Here is a 15,967-nt window from a genome sequence, read left to right on the forward strand (position 1 = left end):
AAAATACACCCTAGACCAGGACTCAGGGCATTCTTTGGGACATTTCCTGTTTTCTGATTAGCTACGCCTGCTTTGCACTTAGTTCTGTGAAGGTCAGCACTGCAGTAATTAACCGGCATGCCAACTTCTGAATAACATTTCCCTGAGAACTGAGCAAGCACCCTTTGGCAGGCCAGCACAAGCACTCTTGCACGGAACCATTTCCTTTGCTGGTCACCTACTAGACAGTATGCGAGACTCACTGAAGAGGCTTGAGATACAGCCTGGCTGTGATGGTTAATTTCATGTTAATTTCAACTTGGCTAAGCTGTGATGCCAGTTGTGTGGTCAAACCCTAGTCTAGATGTTGCTTTGAAGGCATTTTATAGATGTGATTATATTTAAAATCAATTGCCTTTAAATAAAGCAGATTACTGTCCATAATGTGGGTGGGTCTCATCCAAATAGCTGAAGGACTTAAGAGCAAAAACTGAGGTTTCCTGAAGAAGGAATTCTGCCTTAAGACTGTAACACAACCTGACCAGGCAGTGGCGCAGTGGATAGAGTGTCAGACTGGGATGTAGAGGACCCAGGTTCAAGATCCCGAGGTCACCAGCTTCAGTGCGAGTTCATCTGGTTTGAGCAAAGGGTCACTCGCTCTGCTGTAGCCCCCCACACACACACACACACCTCCCTGCCCCTGGTCAAGGCACATATGAGAAAACAATCAATGAACAATAAGGTGCCAGGTCTCATTTAATCTTTACAATACCCCTAAGAGGCAAATTTTATTATGACCATCCCCAGTTACAAAGGAAGAAACAGAGAGGTTAAGCAATTTATCAGAAGTCACACAGCTAGTAAGTGGTAGAGCTGGAATCCATACTCTGGCAGACAGACACAGCACAGTCTCCAAAGCTGGAAAGTTAAGACTAGCTAGTGGCTCCTTGAAGGCTAAAGCTGTATTTTATTAATATCGTTATCCTCCCCAAGGTGCTTACTACATAGTCATTCCTCTGTGGGTTGAGTGAACTGGCTTCATAAGCTCATATAAGTATTATTACTGGAGCTGCTGTAATGATTAAGTGAGAGGATGGATACGAAGTGCTCAGCACAGGGCTCCGCAAGCTCAAAACCAACAAGAGCTATGATTTCTCATTCCAGTACCTGGGCAGCACCCCTTGTGGACCCCAGGGGGTTTCCCAGGCTTTGGAGCCCTTTCTGGAGGGCAGGGCCCCAGAGGAAGTGCACGGTGGCACTGGGTACAGCCCCGGTGGAGCAATTCTCTCACATGGCTCCGTTCCAGACCTCTGAGGCCCGCCCCGGGGCGGCTGGCATGTGGGCCGGGACTGCTTCTCCCTGGCCCTCAGCCGGGCAGCCACCAGGAGCTGGGAGAATTTCCTTTTTTTTTTTTTTTCTTTATTCATTTTTAAAGAGGAGAGAGAGAGGGAGAGAGAGAGAGAAGGCGGGAGGAGCTGGAAGCATCAACTCCCATATGTGCCTTGACCAGGCAAGCCCAGGGTTTTGAACCGGCGACCTCAGCATTTCCAGGTCTATGCGTTATCCACTGCGCCACCACAGGTCAGGCAGGAGCTGGGAGAATTTCCACCAGAACCAGGAAGGCTCTGGGAAGGCCAGCAGGAGAGTCTTCTGTCCGCGGGACTCAGAGGGACCCAGGGGAGCTCAGAGACATGTGGCCTATCCAGGTCAAGCTGGCTGAAGCAGTATCTCTGACTTTTTGTTTCCCAAACCTGGCTGCCCTACTGCTCCAGGAGATGTTGCCAAACAGGTTCTAGGGGAAAGGCATTTTGGCCAAAAGGCAGCTGTCATACAAAGCAAGATTGTTTTTGTACATTTCTGAAGCAGTCACTGATACAGCTGATAAACGGGAACGCTGGACAGAAAGGCAGGCAGGGTCCCTGCTCCGTTTTCCTCACCCCTCTGGCCTCTGGAAATGCCCTTTCAGACATGCAAGCTCTTGAATCAAAACCAAATCCGCCTGACCAGGTGGTGGCGCAGTGGATAGAGCATCAGACTGGGATGCGGAGGACCCAGGTTCGAGACCCCGAGGTCGCCAGCTTGAGCACGAGCTCATCTGGTTTGAGGGAGGGAAAAAGAAAGCTCACCAGCTTGGACCCAAGGACACTGGCTTGAGCAAGGGGTTACTCAGTCTGCTGAAGGCCCGCGGTCAAGGCACATATGAGAAAGCAATCAATGAACAACTAAGGTGTCCCAACGAAGAACTAATGATTGATGCTTCTCATCTCTCTGTGTTCCTGTCTGTCTCTATCTATCCCTCTCTCTGACTCTCTCTCTGTCTCTGTAAAAAACAAACAAACCCCAAAAACAAAAACCCCCACCAAATCCTCCAAGGAAACTGAGATCAAGCCCAGTGGATCTCAACGACCCACAGAGAATCTTCTTCCTAAAAGCTGACCCCAGGGAGTGGTCATGTTCCAGCTTTGCCAACCGCCCAACACTTGGATTGGCTGCCTCGATGGAGAACTGAACCATGTGCCTTTTTCATTTGCTCCTTTATTTTGCATTCACTGTATGTGGGGCATATTAAATACATTCAGATCTAATCCTTGCAAGGGAAGTTTTAGAAATCCCCATTTGACAGATGAGGAAACTGAAGTTCCATGATGTGAACTGAGTTGCCCAAGACCCTGGAGCCAGTAAATGACAGAGCTGAGCTACAGCCCCAAGTCAGTTTTGTTTCCAAACACGTGCTCTTCACCACTTCCGTGAGCTGAGGGTGCCAGGCGACCCGCCACATTACAGCACTTACAGCGGAGTGATTCTGGGCCACTCCAACTTTCTTGTAGCTAAATTTCTTCATTAATAAATATTAGTACCTAATGCCCAGGAATAACGGTTACCACATATAGGGCTCATAATATACCAGGTACTTTTCTAAGGGCTTTGAATATGTTACTTGTTAGTATTATTTTTCTTATTTTGAGGCACAGTAAAATTAAGTAGCTTGTGTAGGGTCTCCTGCTAGTAAGAAACAAAGCCAGAACTTGAATGTAGGTGTTCTGGCTCCTATGCTTCTTAACCTCTCTTGCCTCTTGCTGGTACATTTCTAAGACATAGTTTGCTAGAGCATGAAGGTTGGTATTCTGCAAATTCCCCTCAAACCTAGCTAAAGAGATGGAGAGTTCTAGAGTTTCAAAGGGGCCAATCAAGGCCTGAGTGTCCTATAAAAGGGGATAAAAAGCCCACCTCACACCATTGGGTTGAAGATCAAATGAGAAAGTGTGAAAGTGCCCCGGACACAGGACAATCCTATGTGTTGGACAGAATCATAAACTGCCTCCACCAGACAGCGTGAAGAGGATCCAGGTCCTCTGCCTTCCCTGACCCAAGTATTAAGAGAAAATAAAGTACTCACAGAAAAGAACTTTGAAAATAAGCACGAAACACTGAGTCAAAATCTTGATCATTTGAGCCTATCCCTCCTGGTCAACAAACTTCTAGCTGAATTAGGCTCAAGCCTCAGATCCCCCAAGTCCCATAATTAATAAGCTTTTTGAACGAGATTTTTGCCATGGCAGGTTGTGCATGGCTTTGACCTCTGGGCTTCTTGGCGAGCTAAGCTGGTCAGTTGCAGCAGGTTTAAGGCAGGTTTAAATCAGGAGTGTTTGTGGCTTGCTGCCCATTAGGTGGGTGGGAGTGGAGGGTAGACTGAACCAAGGGAGATGCCAAGCACAGAGAAAGCCAGACACGCACACTTCAGGGTCAAAGTGTGCAGGACCAAGAGGCTCAGTGCCCTGGGCACCTGCAAGGGTTGTGATGAAAGCCAGGAGAAAGCTGGCTACACTGTAAATATCCTGGGATGAGGACCCTTCCTCAAGCCATGTCGCTCATGGGGAAGCCATCATAATATGTCCAGCACATGAGAAAAAACAGACGGCAGTTAGAGCCCCAGATAAGGCCTCTGAGGCTAGAGGTGTCTGGGCCAAACCAATGCCCCAGGCCCTGGCACTGGTCTGACTACATGCCCCCAGGGCTGAGTTGGGACAAGGAAATACAGGGGTAGCAGAGAGCCTGGGGTCAGCCATGGGCATCTATCTGAACCCTGAGCACCTGTGCATTTTGCTTTTGTTTTTTTCACAGGTACATTATCACCCCAGTGCGGCTCCAAGTAGATGCAGCCAAGACCCGGGGCAGAGACCTGGGGATGTTCCAGCCTCGGGGTGGACAGTGGGTCCCAGCTCCACCTGGAACCTGCACTGTCACCTTGAACATGACGACCTACCCTTCCCCAAAACTTGTTCTCCTCAGCGGTAAAAGAACAAACTTTAGTTTTTTGGTGAAAATTAAATGAATAAATGTTTGTGAAGTACTCAGAGCAGTGTTTAACAGCTAGTAGGTTCCCATCAACAATATAACCTGCAGATACTGGTAATGACTCCAGGAGTTGGCTCAGAACCTGAATTTACAGCTAGACCATGAGCTGCATGCTGCCAGGAGCCAAGTCCAGTGCCCCTCACCTGATTTGCAGTGCTGGGCACACAGTCTGGCGGAGTGCGCCCTCGCTCAATATCTGTTCAATGAATTTATGTTTGAGAGACACAGTAGAAAGTAACAGCAGGCCCTGACCGGTTGGCTCAGCGGTAGAGCGTCGGCCTGGCGTGCGGGGGACCCGGTTCGATTCCCGGCCAGGGCACATAGGAGAAGCGCCCATCTGCTTCTCCACCCCACCCCCTCCTTCCTCTCTGTCTCTCTCTTCCCCTCCCGCAGCCAAGGCTCCATTGGAGCAAAGATGGCCCGGGCGCTGGGGATGGCTCCTTGGCCTCTGCCCCAGGCGCTGGAGTGGCTCTGGTCGGCAGAGTGACGCCCCAGAGGGGCAGAGCATCGCCCCCTGATGGGCAGAGCGTCGCCCCCTGGTGGGCGTGTCGGGTGGATCCTGGTCGGGCGCATGCGGGAGTCTGTCTCTCCCGATTCCAGCTTCAGAAAAAAAAAGAAAAAAAAAAAAGTAACAGCAGCTAAAGAGAGCAGGGAGAAGGAAAGGGACTGTATAGGCAGGAGGTCCCCACATTAAGAAGAGGTAAGCAAAGGGAAATTTAAAAATTTTTTAATAATGAAAGAGAGAGAAGAGAAAGGATTTTTAAAAATTTATATGCTGTACTATCAGGATATAAAAAGTGATAATGGTTCTAAATCAGAGAACTGAGGTGAGATGAGGTAAAGATTCACCCTGCCAGGCTATTATTAAATTTTTAATACTTTACATTAGCAGTAATAAGGTAGAGTTTTAGTGACCACTAATAAAATGGCTCCGCCTTGGTTATCAGAGGAACTGATTCACTGCCCAGCGATGTCAGCTCCCAGTTTCTGAGTCACAGCATGTCATAAAAGGCTTTCCCTGCCCTGTGGAAACTTACCCAGGAGCTCTGGGTGTTCTTTTTCTTTCTTTTACTTTTTTTTTTTAAATCCTTTTGTCCTTGGTACACATTCTTCCTGTTTCAAGCTGGAAATGACCCCAACCCACTGAATAACTCAATCCATTCAGAGTGGGGAGAAAGCATTCATAATTTGACTTGGCTGTTCGAGGCTCAGGTTGTATCTCAGGGAATATGCAGAGATTGGAGTGAGACAGTCCTGAGTTGAATCCTGACCTGTTTCTGCCTCAGTTTCCCTATGGGTAAAATAAAAATGATAACGATACCTACCTTCCAAACAACGATGTGAGGTTTAAATAAGATCATACACACAGGTGGGGGCATAGTGTAAGAATTTGATAAATGGCGGTGCTGGCATGCAGTAAGAGGTTGTCACTCAGGCTGACTGTCCCCGCCAGAGTCACCAGAAGACCTAAGTTGCTATGAACACTTAAAGCACTTTTTCCTGCTTTCTTTTTATTCACACTCATCTTGGGACTATTATTCTCTCCATTTTGCAGATGAGACAACTGAGCTAGAGAGATGCTGAGATGCCGGGCAACAGTGAGTAAGTGGAAGTCCTGGGCTCTTTCTTTTCTTTTTCTTTTTTTTTTCAATTTTCCTATTGATTTGAGAGAGAGAGAAAGAGAGGCATCGATTTGTTGTTCCACTTAGTTGTGCACTCACTGATTGCTTCCCGTACGTGCCCTGACCAGGGGTTGACCTCTGTGTGCAAGGACGACATTTTATCCACTGAGCCACCTGGCCAGGGCCAGAAGTCCTGGACTCTTAACTACTGTGGCTGTTCTCTGGCTGTCTGTGCTTTCCAATACACATGTGGGTATGCCCATTTAAATTAACTAAAGTTAAACTATATACGATTATACGTAATCCAATTCCTCAATTGGAAACACTAAGGCAGTAGCTGATACAGAGTTAAGACAGAGTCACCTCCGTGGTAACCCAAAGCCCCATGCAAGCTGCCAAGAGCAGGGGAGCAGGAGTGGGAGGTGCCGGCAAGGCAGTCCCTGTGCCGGCAGGAGGTGGATGCCAGTGCAGGGAGGAGCAGACACGAGGCCACACTGTCCCTGGAGGAGAGAGACTGTGGGCATCTCCTTGCCAGACACGATTCTCGCTCCAGTGATGCTCATGACTCAGGTTTTCGGAAATTTCTCTTTAGCTTTAAGAAGGAAAAAATAAAGTAAGAAACCCACATTTCACTTGAGCAAGCTCGAGTGGGTATGTGCTCCTTGCAATGGCATAATTCCTGACCATGACATCTTACCCTCCAGGTGGGGTGACTGGGTAGGAAGAGAAAGACCATATGAGAAGGAACCACAGCTCAGCCTGGTTGAGGAAATGACCACTTCTGACCTTTGGGAAAACAGCATCCTTGTCTTTCATATCACTTTTTAAAAATAAGTTTTTATTAATTGATTGATTTTTAGAGAGTAAGGGGGAGAGAGACAGAAATATCGATTTGTTGTTCCACTTATTTATACATTCATTGGTTGATTGTTGTATGTGCCCTGACCAGGGATCAAACCCACAATATAACCACCTGAGCTCCCCCGCCGAGGCTCACAATCCTTTCTATTTCTATGAATTTCCTCTATCTCTTAGTGGTCTCCCTCCCTCTAGTCTCAAGTAACTACTGCCTGTCACTGGCCCCTTGCAGAGCCATGCACCAGGCTGTGTACCCACAGGGGGAACACTGGCCGGGAGGAAGGCAGACACCCCATTCACAGAAGGGTGTGAGGAAGTATTGCACAAGTAGCCTCCCCAGTGCTCTTTCCTTATTAATTTCATTCAATCCAGCTGTTTCCTTGGTATCTTTCCTATTAGTTTGATTCTTGTGCTGGAATGAGCTCCCTCTGCCCTGAAAAGCATTGCCTCAACCAACAAACCCTCTAATTCCTCTCCCTGAATGGCATAGGTGGTTCTTGAACAACGTGAGGGTAAAGGCACCAACCCGACGCATTCGAAAATCCACCTGTAACTTTGTTTCCCCGAAACTTAAGTATAGTCAGCCCTTCGCATCTGAAGTTTCAAAAGTTTTTTTGATCAGTGGTTAGGAATCCGTAGTTGGGAATGTGAAAATACTGTGTTTGTTCAGTGGATTGACTGAATCCATGGATGAGGTACAAAAGGCCAACTGTACATATTGAAAAAAGTTTGGGTATGTCTATTCTGGTTTGTATCTCATTCTTATGTTCTAACCAGTTGGTTTTCTCAGCCTAGAAAGCCAAACGATGTTATACAGCGTGTCCGTAAATTCATGGTGCACTTTTGACTGGTCACAGGAAAAAAACAAAAGACGACAGAAATGTGAAATCTGCACCAAATAAAAGGAAAACTCTCCCAGTTTCATACCTATTCAGTGCAGTTCGATTTGGGCTCACACACAGAATTTTTAGGGCTCTTTAGGAAGCTATCCCGTATAGCCTCTACAGACTCGTCACTGACTGATGGCCTACCAGACAGGGTTTCTCCACCAAACTGCCAGTTTCCTTCAACTGCTTCTCCCACCGAGTAATGTTATTCCTATGTGGTGGCGCTTCATTATAAACGCGCCGATATTCACATTGCACTTTGGTCACGGATTCAAATTTAGCGAGCCACAGAACACACTGAACTTTCCTCTGTACCATCCACATCTTGACTGGCATGGCCGTGGGCTGCTCCGCTGTATACATGGTATTACGTCATCAACTGTGCACGCGCACATGCTGCCACATCATCCTACAGAAACTGGGAGGGTTTTCCTTTTATTTGGTGCAGATTTCACATTTCTATCATCTTTGTTGCTTTCCTGTGACCGGTCAAAAGTGCACCATGATTTTACGAACACACTGTATATCTTTTTAGGCTTGATTCTTCACATACTGTCTGGTGCATTTTGGGGCTCCATAAAAGTAAACATGATCAAAAAGGGAAGGAAACTTCAGGATTCCCATGTGCAATATCACGTGTGTATTCATTTAATCCCCAAATGATCTCCGCAAAGTAAGTGGTATTAAGAACACTGAGGCTGAAGGTTGTAATTCATTTCTCATTCAGGCCCCCTGGCTCCCAAGCCCGGGGCCCTTGCACCTTAATACAGGACCTAACAGATTTTGCACCTTCATGCTTAATGCCAAGTCAGCTGATAAGGCATAAGGTGCCATATGGCCAAGCAGTTATTTCTAAGTGAAAACTGCTCAGACCCACTCAAAGCACAACCTGCTCAACAAAACAGTTGTTCAACAGCAATTATTACACAGTGGGTAAGGTAACCATTGCTTCATCACGGCATGTAATTATAGACCACTGAATGTTTCGTGTATGAATTGTCAACATAAAAAAACTGGCAGCTTTCTTGCAAGGATCAAGAATGCAAAAAGTTCTATGACAGAGATTTGCCGCTGGGTAGCACGTACTAGAAATTTGTTGCATTCAGTGTTCAGGAATGTGTGAAGCAGTCCTCTGCCAAACACCTGGTCCACAAAGCACCTGAGAGAATATTAAGTGTAATTTTCCTGAAAGAAGGAGATTGGCCTGACCAGGTGGTGGCACAGTGGATAGAGCATCAGCCTGGGAAGCTGAGGACCCAAGTTCCAAACCCCGAGGTTGCCAGCTTGAGCACAGCCTCACCAGCTTAAGTGTGGAAGCCAGCTTGAGCATAGGATCATAGACATGGCCCCTTGGTTGCTGGCTTAAGCCCAAAGGTCGCTGGCTTTACCAAGGGGTCACTGGCTCGGCTGGAGCTCCCCGCCCCAGTCAAGGCACATATGAGAAAGCAGTCGATGAACAACTAAGGTGCCTCAACTCGAGTTGATGCTTCTCATCTCTCTCTCTCTCTCTCTCTCTCTCTCTCTCACACACACACACACACACACCACACACACACACACATACACACAAAGGAGATTGACTGATTTCTGATGGTCCCTTTCAAGACCAAGAATTAGTGACTTCATTGTTCTAAGATGTCTCAGATCTCCTGCCAGCTTGTTTCTTCCACAGTCAACATTTAAAATGTGTGTTCAACAATTGCAATGGATGGAAACTAGCCTTTTGGTGGTGAGTACGATGTAATATTTACAGATCTCAAATTATAATGTTGTACACCTGAAAGTTAGTACATAATATTATAAACAAATGTTACCTTGACAACAAAAAAATAAACTAAATTTAAATTGAACGTGTGTTTAACATCAGTGATGTGCTAGGCGTTGCAGAGAATATAAAAATCCTATATACTCTTTGGCAGGGGCCAAATCCCACAGAGATGGAGTAACTCACCAGTAAACCCAAACCAGACAAGTACCAGCGCCTCTGGACTAGTCTTGAGGGTGTGCACAGAAGATATGTCATGGAGGAGGGGAAGACAAACAAGCCACAGTGATTGATTTTTGAAAGGTGGTTGTGGCTTTATAAAGGATTGAAAGCCTGTAAAATATGCCTTTGAGAAATGTGCCTTTGAGTGTTCCCATGCTTCAATAGGGTGGGGCCACTTTCCTTACTCAGGTGCTGAGTGAGTCTCTAGGCGCTGTTCTCCCGGAAGTGGTAGGAATGACTCAGTAGATTAAACATTTTTGCCTTCTGGAGCGTTTTGTAAATACACACATATCTCATGTATTTGGTTTGGTTCCAGACTACCACAATAAAAAGAATATCATAAGAAAGCGAGCCATAATATTTTTTGCTGGCAAAGAGTACTGCCTTTAATTTGTAAAAATAAAAAGCAAAATCTATAAAGCATAATAAAGCAAAGCACAGTAAAATGAGAGATGCCCGTACAGTACAGTGATTCTATGAAAGTACCAAAATGGCGTTGAGTGTCCATTTGAGCCAGTGGGAATCTTCTTGTCTAGCCCCATGGTGCACCCTGGGTAATTTAGGTGCCCGAGACACTCCCGAGGTGCCTTCATAGATGAAGGGGAATGAGACCCACTGGACCCTTCTTCCATAATACTTCACCATTCTTAAATAGAATCTCATAGATTTTCTGCTTATTTAAAGACGTCTGCTTTTTAAAAAATTCAATTGTATATTTTCAAATAGCAAAGTGGATTATGCTAAGAATAGTCAGAAAAGTTTCCATTGCATAAATCACAGTCTTTGGGGGTCTCTACAGATATATTCCCTTTCAGATATGGGGGGAGGAACAAAATTTCCTTTACTCCCAACATTCTTCTGGCTGGTCTATAATAATCGAACAGACAAAAGACAGATTAGCGAGAGAAAATAATCAAATTTAATATGATATATGTGTATGAGAACCCCACATACGTGAGAGAATCAGAAACCCCACAGGCAGAAGTTCAGAGACAGAAAAGGGGATCGAGTTGTATAAGGCATTCTGAGTTCGGGATGAAGCATGCACCTTGGGCGGGGGGCTTGAAAGGGTCACTGCAGGATGATAATAAGAGCAGACCTTTAGTAAAAAGCAGCTTGACCTACCACATAGGTCCAAAGAAGTTATCTCTGATAATAACTTATTATGGGCAAGGCCCCTAATTCAAATACTTCTAGGTAGTTGGTATGAAAATACTGTGTTTGTTCAGTGGATTGACTGAATCCATGGAATAGGTACAAAAGGCCAACTATACATATTGAAAAAAGTTTGGGTATGTCTATTCTGGTTTGTATTTCATTCTTATGTTCTACCCAGTTGGTTTTCTCAGCCTAGAAAGCCAAACGATGTTATACAGTGTGTCAGTAAAGTCATGGTGCACTTTTGACTGGTCACAGGAAGGACAAAAGTTTCTCTTGAGCCTGTGGCTAAAGTTGCCTTAAGCTCAAAGTAATCATACTACTGAGGCACATCTTGGGGTGAATCGTCCTGGACCCCAACAAAGATAAGCCATCATAGTTTTATTTTTCAAAAGAAGAAAAATAAGATATTCTCAAGGGTCAAGTGATTTGCTCAAGATTACAAAGTTGATAAACTCATTCCAGGGATGAAGGGTGGTATTCTAGAAATATCTAGGGTTTCACTCCCGAAACATGTCCAAATAAAATAAGATGTATCTGGAAAGTTTAGTAATAACATGACAATTATTTGATGATCATCTAGACAACAGCAGTAGCCATTCCTGGAGGCAAAGATTAGCACAAAACCAGAAGTGAGAGAAAATTCTAGCTGGTTGAATAGACCATATCATAAGAATAGAAGGAGAAAATCGCTAGAGTTGCAACATCCTGCTCCCTAGGAGTCTAATGTTTCATATGAATGCAATGTTGCCACATTGTAAAACCACCTTATAAACATGTGCAAGAAAATTTCCTTTCAATCTTTTCAAGAGATTCCACACAGAAGCAAGAGATGAGCAAAAGGAAAATGGAACTCAATGGATATATTAGGCAAATCCATCTTTAAAACAAAAGACAAGAAAAACAAACAAACAAAAACAAACCACAAAAAGACCAAGGAATCTGACTTCAGAAAGATTCACAAGGGTATGTACTATAAGGATATCGTCCATTTCAGCATTGGTTATAACAGTTCATTGTTTGAACAACTTACATATCTACAACAAAAAGTCAGGAACAATTCAAATCAAACTGTTCAGAGTGGTTCAAACCTTTCGGTAGTAAACACTAAGAGAGAAAAAGAATAAGGATAGGTGATAAGAATTTTCACTTTTTTGTCGTATAATCCAGTGGTCCCCAACCTTTTTTGGGCCACGGACCGGTTTAATGTCAGAAAATATTTTCATGGACCGGCCATTAGGGTGGGACGGATAAATGTATCACGTGACCGAGACAAGCGTCAAGAGTGAGTCTTAGACGAATGTAACAGAGGGAATCTGGTCATTTTTAAAAAATAAAACATCATTCAGACTTAAATATAAATAAAACGGAAATAATGTAAGTTATTTATTCTTACTCTGCAGACCGGTACCAAATGGCCCACGGACCAGTACTGGTCCGTGGCCCGGGGGTTGGGGACCACTGGGTTAGAGCATCAACCAAATATGCCAAGGTTGTGAGTTCCATCCTCAGACTGGGGCACATGCCTCAATCAACCAATAAATGCATGGATGGGTGGAGCAACAGGTTGATGTTTCTATTTCTACCCCTTTCTCTCTGTCTTTAAAATCAATAAATTAAAAAAAAAGTTTTAATAGGTCATCAGATATTTAGTTTTTGTTTGTTTGCTTGTTTGCATGTTTTAGGTGAGAAGAGGGAAGATAGTGAGGCAGACTCCCGCATGCACCCCGACCAAGTTCCACCCAGTGACCTGATCTGGGGCTGAGCTCCAGTACCCATCAGCACCTGAGGCTGATGTGCTCCGTCCAACCAAGCTATCCTCAGTGCCCAGGGCCACGCTCGAACCAATGGAGCCACTGGCTGTGAGAGGGGAAGAGGGAGAGAAGAGGAGAGGGAAGGAGGAAGCAGATGGTCGCTTCTCCTGTGTGCCCTGACCAGGAATCAAACCCAAACCGTCCATATGCCGGGCTGATGCTCTATCCACTGAGTAACTGGCCAGGGCCCAGATATTTAGTTTATATCAGCCATAGTCCAGAGGTTCCTACTCTGAGTTCACAGTTGCTTCTTCTATCGGTGGCTTGTCAGATGAATGAATGAATGACTACCACTCGGTTTGTACAACAAAAGGAGACTGGAAAAGAGACTAGAGTTAAAAAATGTAGGAAATAATGTAGAGAGACTGTATTTGCCCAGTTTTCTATTTTTAATTGAATATTTATAGCCTTAGACATGTATTTAGTTATTTAAAATTTTTAACCAATGCAATAGATATGCCAGACAAATAAGTCAAATTTTAGTATACTGTTAAACTCTAATTCCTTTAGATCTATATATATATAACATGCCTCAAATAATGAGATCACCTGGTTGAACCCAATATGTCAGTGGTAAAGGATACTAACTTTTTATGTTATATCCCTAATATGTAATAGCTTCAAGGAAAAAATTTTTTAACCTAATACATGTCAATGAACTCTGATATAACACAGCCAAATGATATTTACTAACCAGATTCCCAAAACACACTGTCCTCTAAGAGTCTAACTTTCACCTTCCAAAAAACTTCTTTAACTAAACAACCATTTGGCAGCTTTGAGTTTCATTTCTTGTATTTTCTTGCTCATCTTCACAGAAGAGATTTAAGAAGAGACATGGGGACATAAAATAGACAACAGAAAAAGAGAAAGGCATAGATTACCCAGAAACTGGAAGGGAGAAGTAGTAGTCAGGCTCCTGGAGGAAGAGAGAAATGGGCCGAGGCGTGGTCAGGAAACCCGGCTGGTCAAGGCTCCTGCTCTTTCTGCCCTCCTCTCTCCCACTCACCCTTCTTGCCAAGAAGTGAGCTCTTACCAATCAATGATCTTGGACAAATGGGAAGTGATAAAGCTCCTCAACTCAGATTTAGACACATCAATCCAGCTAAAACTGGAATCCATTTTACAATGCCTAGGACAGGGGTCTTCAAACTTTTTACACAGGGGGCCAGTTCACTGTCCCTCAGACCATTGGAGGGCCGGACTATAAAAAGAACTATCAACAAATCCCTATGCACACTGCACATATCTTATTTTAAAGCAAAAAAACGAAACAGGAACAAATACAATATTTAAAATAAAGAACAAGTGAATTTAAATCAACAAACTGACCAGTATTTCAATGGGAACTATGTGCCTGCTTTTGGCTAATGAAATGGTCAATGTGCTCCTCTCACTGACCACCAATGAAAGAGGTGACCCTTCCGGAAGTGCGGTGGGGGCTGAATAAATGGCCTCAGGGGGCCATAGTTTGGGGACCCCTGGCCTAGGAGAATGCCAATACGTCAACCGTGCCTGCCTCCTCCACTGCAATTAAATGCCACAGAAGAATATGTTTTGGAACTACAACGGGCCTTTGACACGCGATCTAGTCTAAAACCTCCACACCCATTCTGCAGAAAGAAAACTGACATCCAGAGAAATGAGGTCCCTTGCCCAAGGTCATTCAGTGAGACCAAACTACAAGTAGATCACCAAACTGCAGCCTTGCTTTGGTCATAGCTCTTTTCTCTATGAGCAATTTCACAGCTACTAAACATACAAAAAAAAAAAAAAGCCCATCATGAAGAGATGATGAATAATTACAAAGAGGCACAAAAATAACAGGAAAACAAACTAATCCAAAATACTAACTTCACTCCACCTCTCAGAAGGCCAGTGACAATAAAAGCTGCCGCAGGACTGTTTTATGGAGTAATGGTACCTTGAACAATTGAATCACAGTTTTTCCTCTTTTGCCCATTTCTCACTGACCCACACAATTAAAATATGCATGTTACTCTTACTTTGAACGAACACAGACCTTTTTGATACCTGGAATTTGGGGGATTATTAACAAATACGTTTTTTCCCTCCAAGGGATTACAGAAATCACTATATTAGAGTTAAAATAACAGATCACTCAGTGAATCTCAAAGCCCTGGGGAAAATTAAATGCCTTCCACAAAAATCGGTCCTCTTCCCTGTCCTGCACAAGTAACTAACTCCAGCTAAAGCCAGAGAGATTTAGCTTTATCAGTCACCTTAAATGCAGACTTTGAAAGAACGTGACTCCAGAAAAGGACCATTCTAAGACAGTACTTGACAAAAAGAAGAAATTGTTCCTTACCCTTAAAAATAACAGAAACAATAGGATCCGGTTTCCCAAATTTCGTTTTAGGGATATTGCTGGCAGATTCCACAATCACACGAAGCATGGCTCTGAATGGGGGGAAAGCAAGTTCCAGCAAACGAAGTTTGGAGACACAGACGCTGGAGCTCTGGGTAGCACCGCCCCGGAGAGGAGGCTGGAGGACTTCGGAGAGGAGGAAAAGGGGAAAGGCGATGGGTGGATCTCTGACGAGTTATTTACTGAAGGCTAGTGTAAACTGATATTCAAACTCCCGCAGTCTCCGCAGCCACAAGCACCTCCACTTATGAATTCGGGAAATGTGGAAGTGAAAAACACCAAACCTCAACTAAAAATAATTACGTGTAACAAATCCAACTGTCACGGATTTGGAGCGAATGAACATGGGCAGATCAGCAGCCCACTAAGACGCCACTGCCTTTTAGTTACAATTCGTGAAACCGAATTAATTGGTTTTGGGGTTTTAAAACTTTACTTCGTCGTTTTTCAAAAGTTTTACTTTTGCTGTTTCTTTTCTCATGCTTTTGAACACACCCACTAAGAAACCACTTATAGAAAAAAAAATTTTTAATTTGTTAAAGGGTGCCCTCTACTGTATGGCAGAGGAACAACTGAGTTTATTTCAAGCGAACCCAATTTGGAGGCAATAATAATATGTATAATGGCTTTACAAAATTAGTGCATTGGGAGCTGATCCTTGCTTTTCAAAAAGATTTACCATAATATTTCTTTTTTTAAATTCATTTTTATAGAGGAGAGAAAGAAGGAGAGAGAGAGACAGAGAGGGAGAGAGAGGAGAGAGAGAGACAGAGAGAGAAGGGGGGAGGAGCTGGAAGCATCAACTCCCATATGTGCCTTGACCAGGCAAGCCCAGGGTTTCGAACCGACAACCTCAGCATTTCCAGGTCGACGCTTTATTCACTGCGCCACCACAGGTCAGGCCTTACCATAATATT

General features: G+C 44.3%; 1 protein-coding gene across 3 annotated transcripts in view; it reads right to left on the minus strand.

The window, feature by feature from the left end:
- The window catches only part of MYOF (myoferlin), a 187,010-nt gene extending 171,767 nt beyond the window's left edge, over positions 1-15,243 (minus strand). For all 3 annotated transcript variants that reach the window (XM_066240064.1, XM_066240063.1, XM_066240062.1), the window contains exon 1: positions 14,991-15,243. In XM_066240064.1, coding sequence (XP_066096161.1) covers positions 14,991-15,078 — 88 coding nt within the window. In that variant the 5' untranslated portion in view covers positions 15,079-15,243. The remainder of the gene's footprint in view (positions 1-14,990) is intronic.
- Positions 15,244-15,967: the final 724 nt, after the last annotated feature.

The sequence above is a fragment of the Saccopteryx bilineata genome, chromosome 7 (assembly GCF_036850765.1).
Source record: "Saccopteryx bilineata isolate mSacBil1 chromosome 7, mSacBil1_pri_phased_curated, whole genome shotgun sequence".
NCBI classification, from domain to species: domain Eukaryota; kingdom Metazoa; phylum Chordata; class Mammalia; order Chiroptera; family Emballonuridae; genus Saccopteryx; species Saccopteryx bilineata.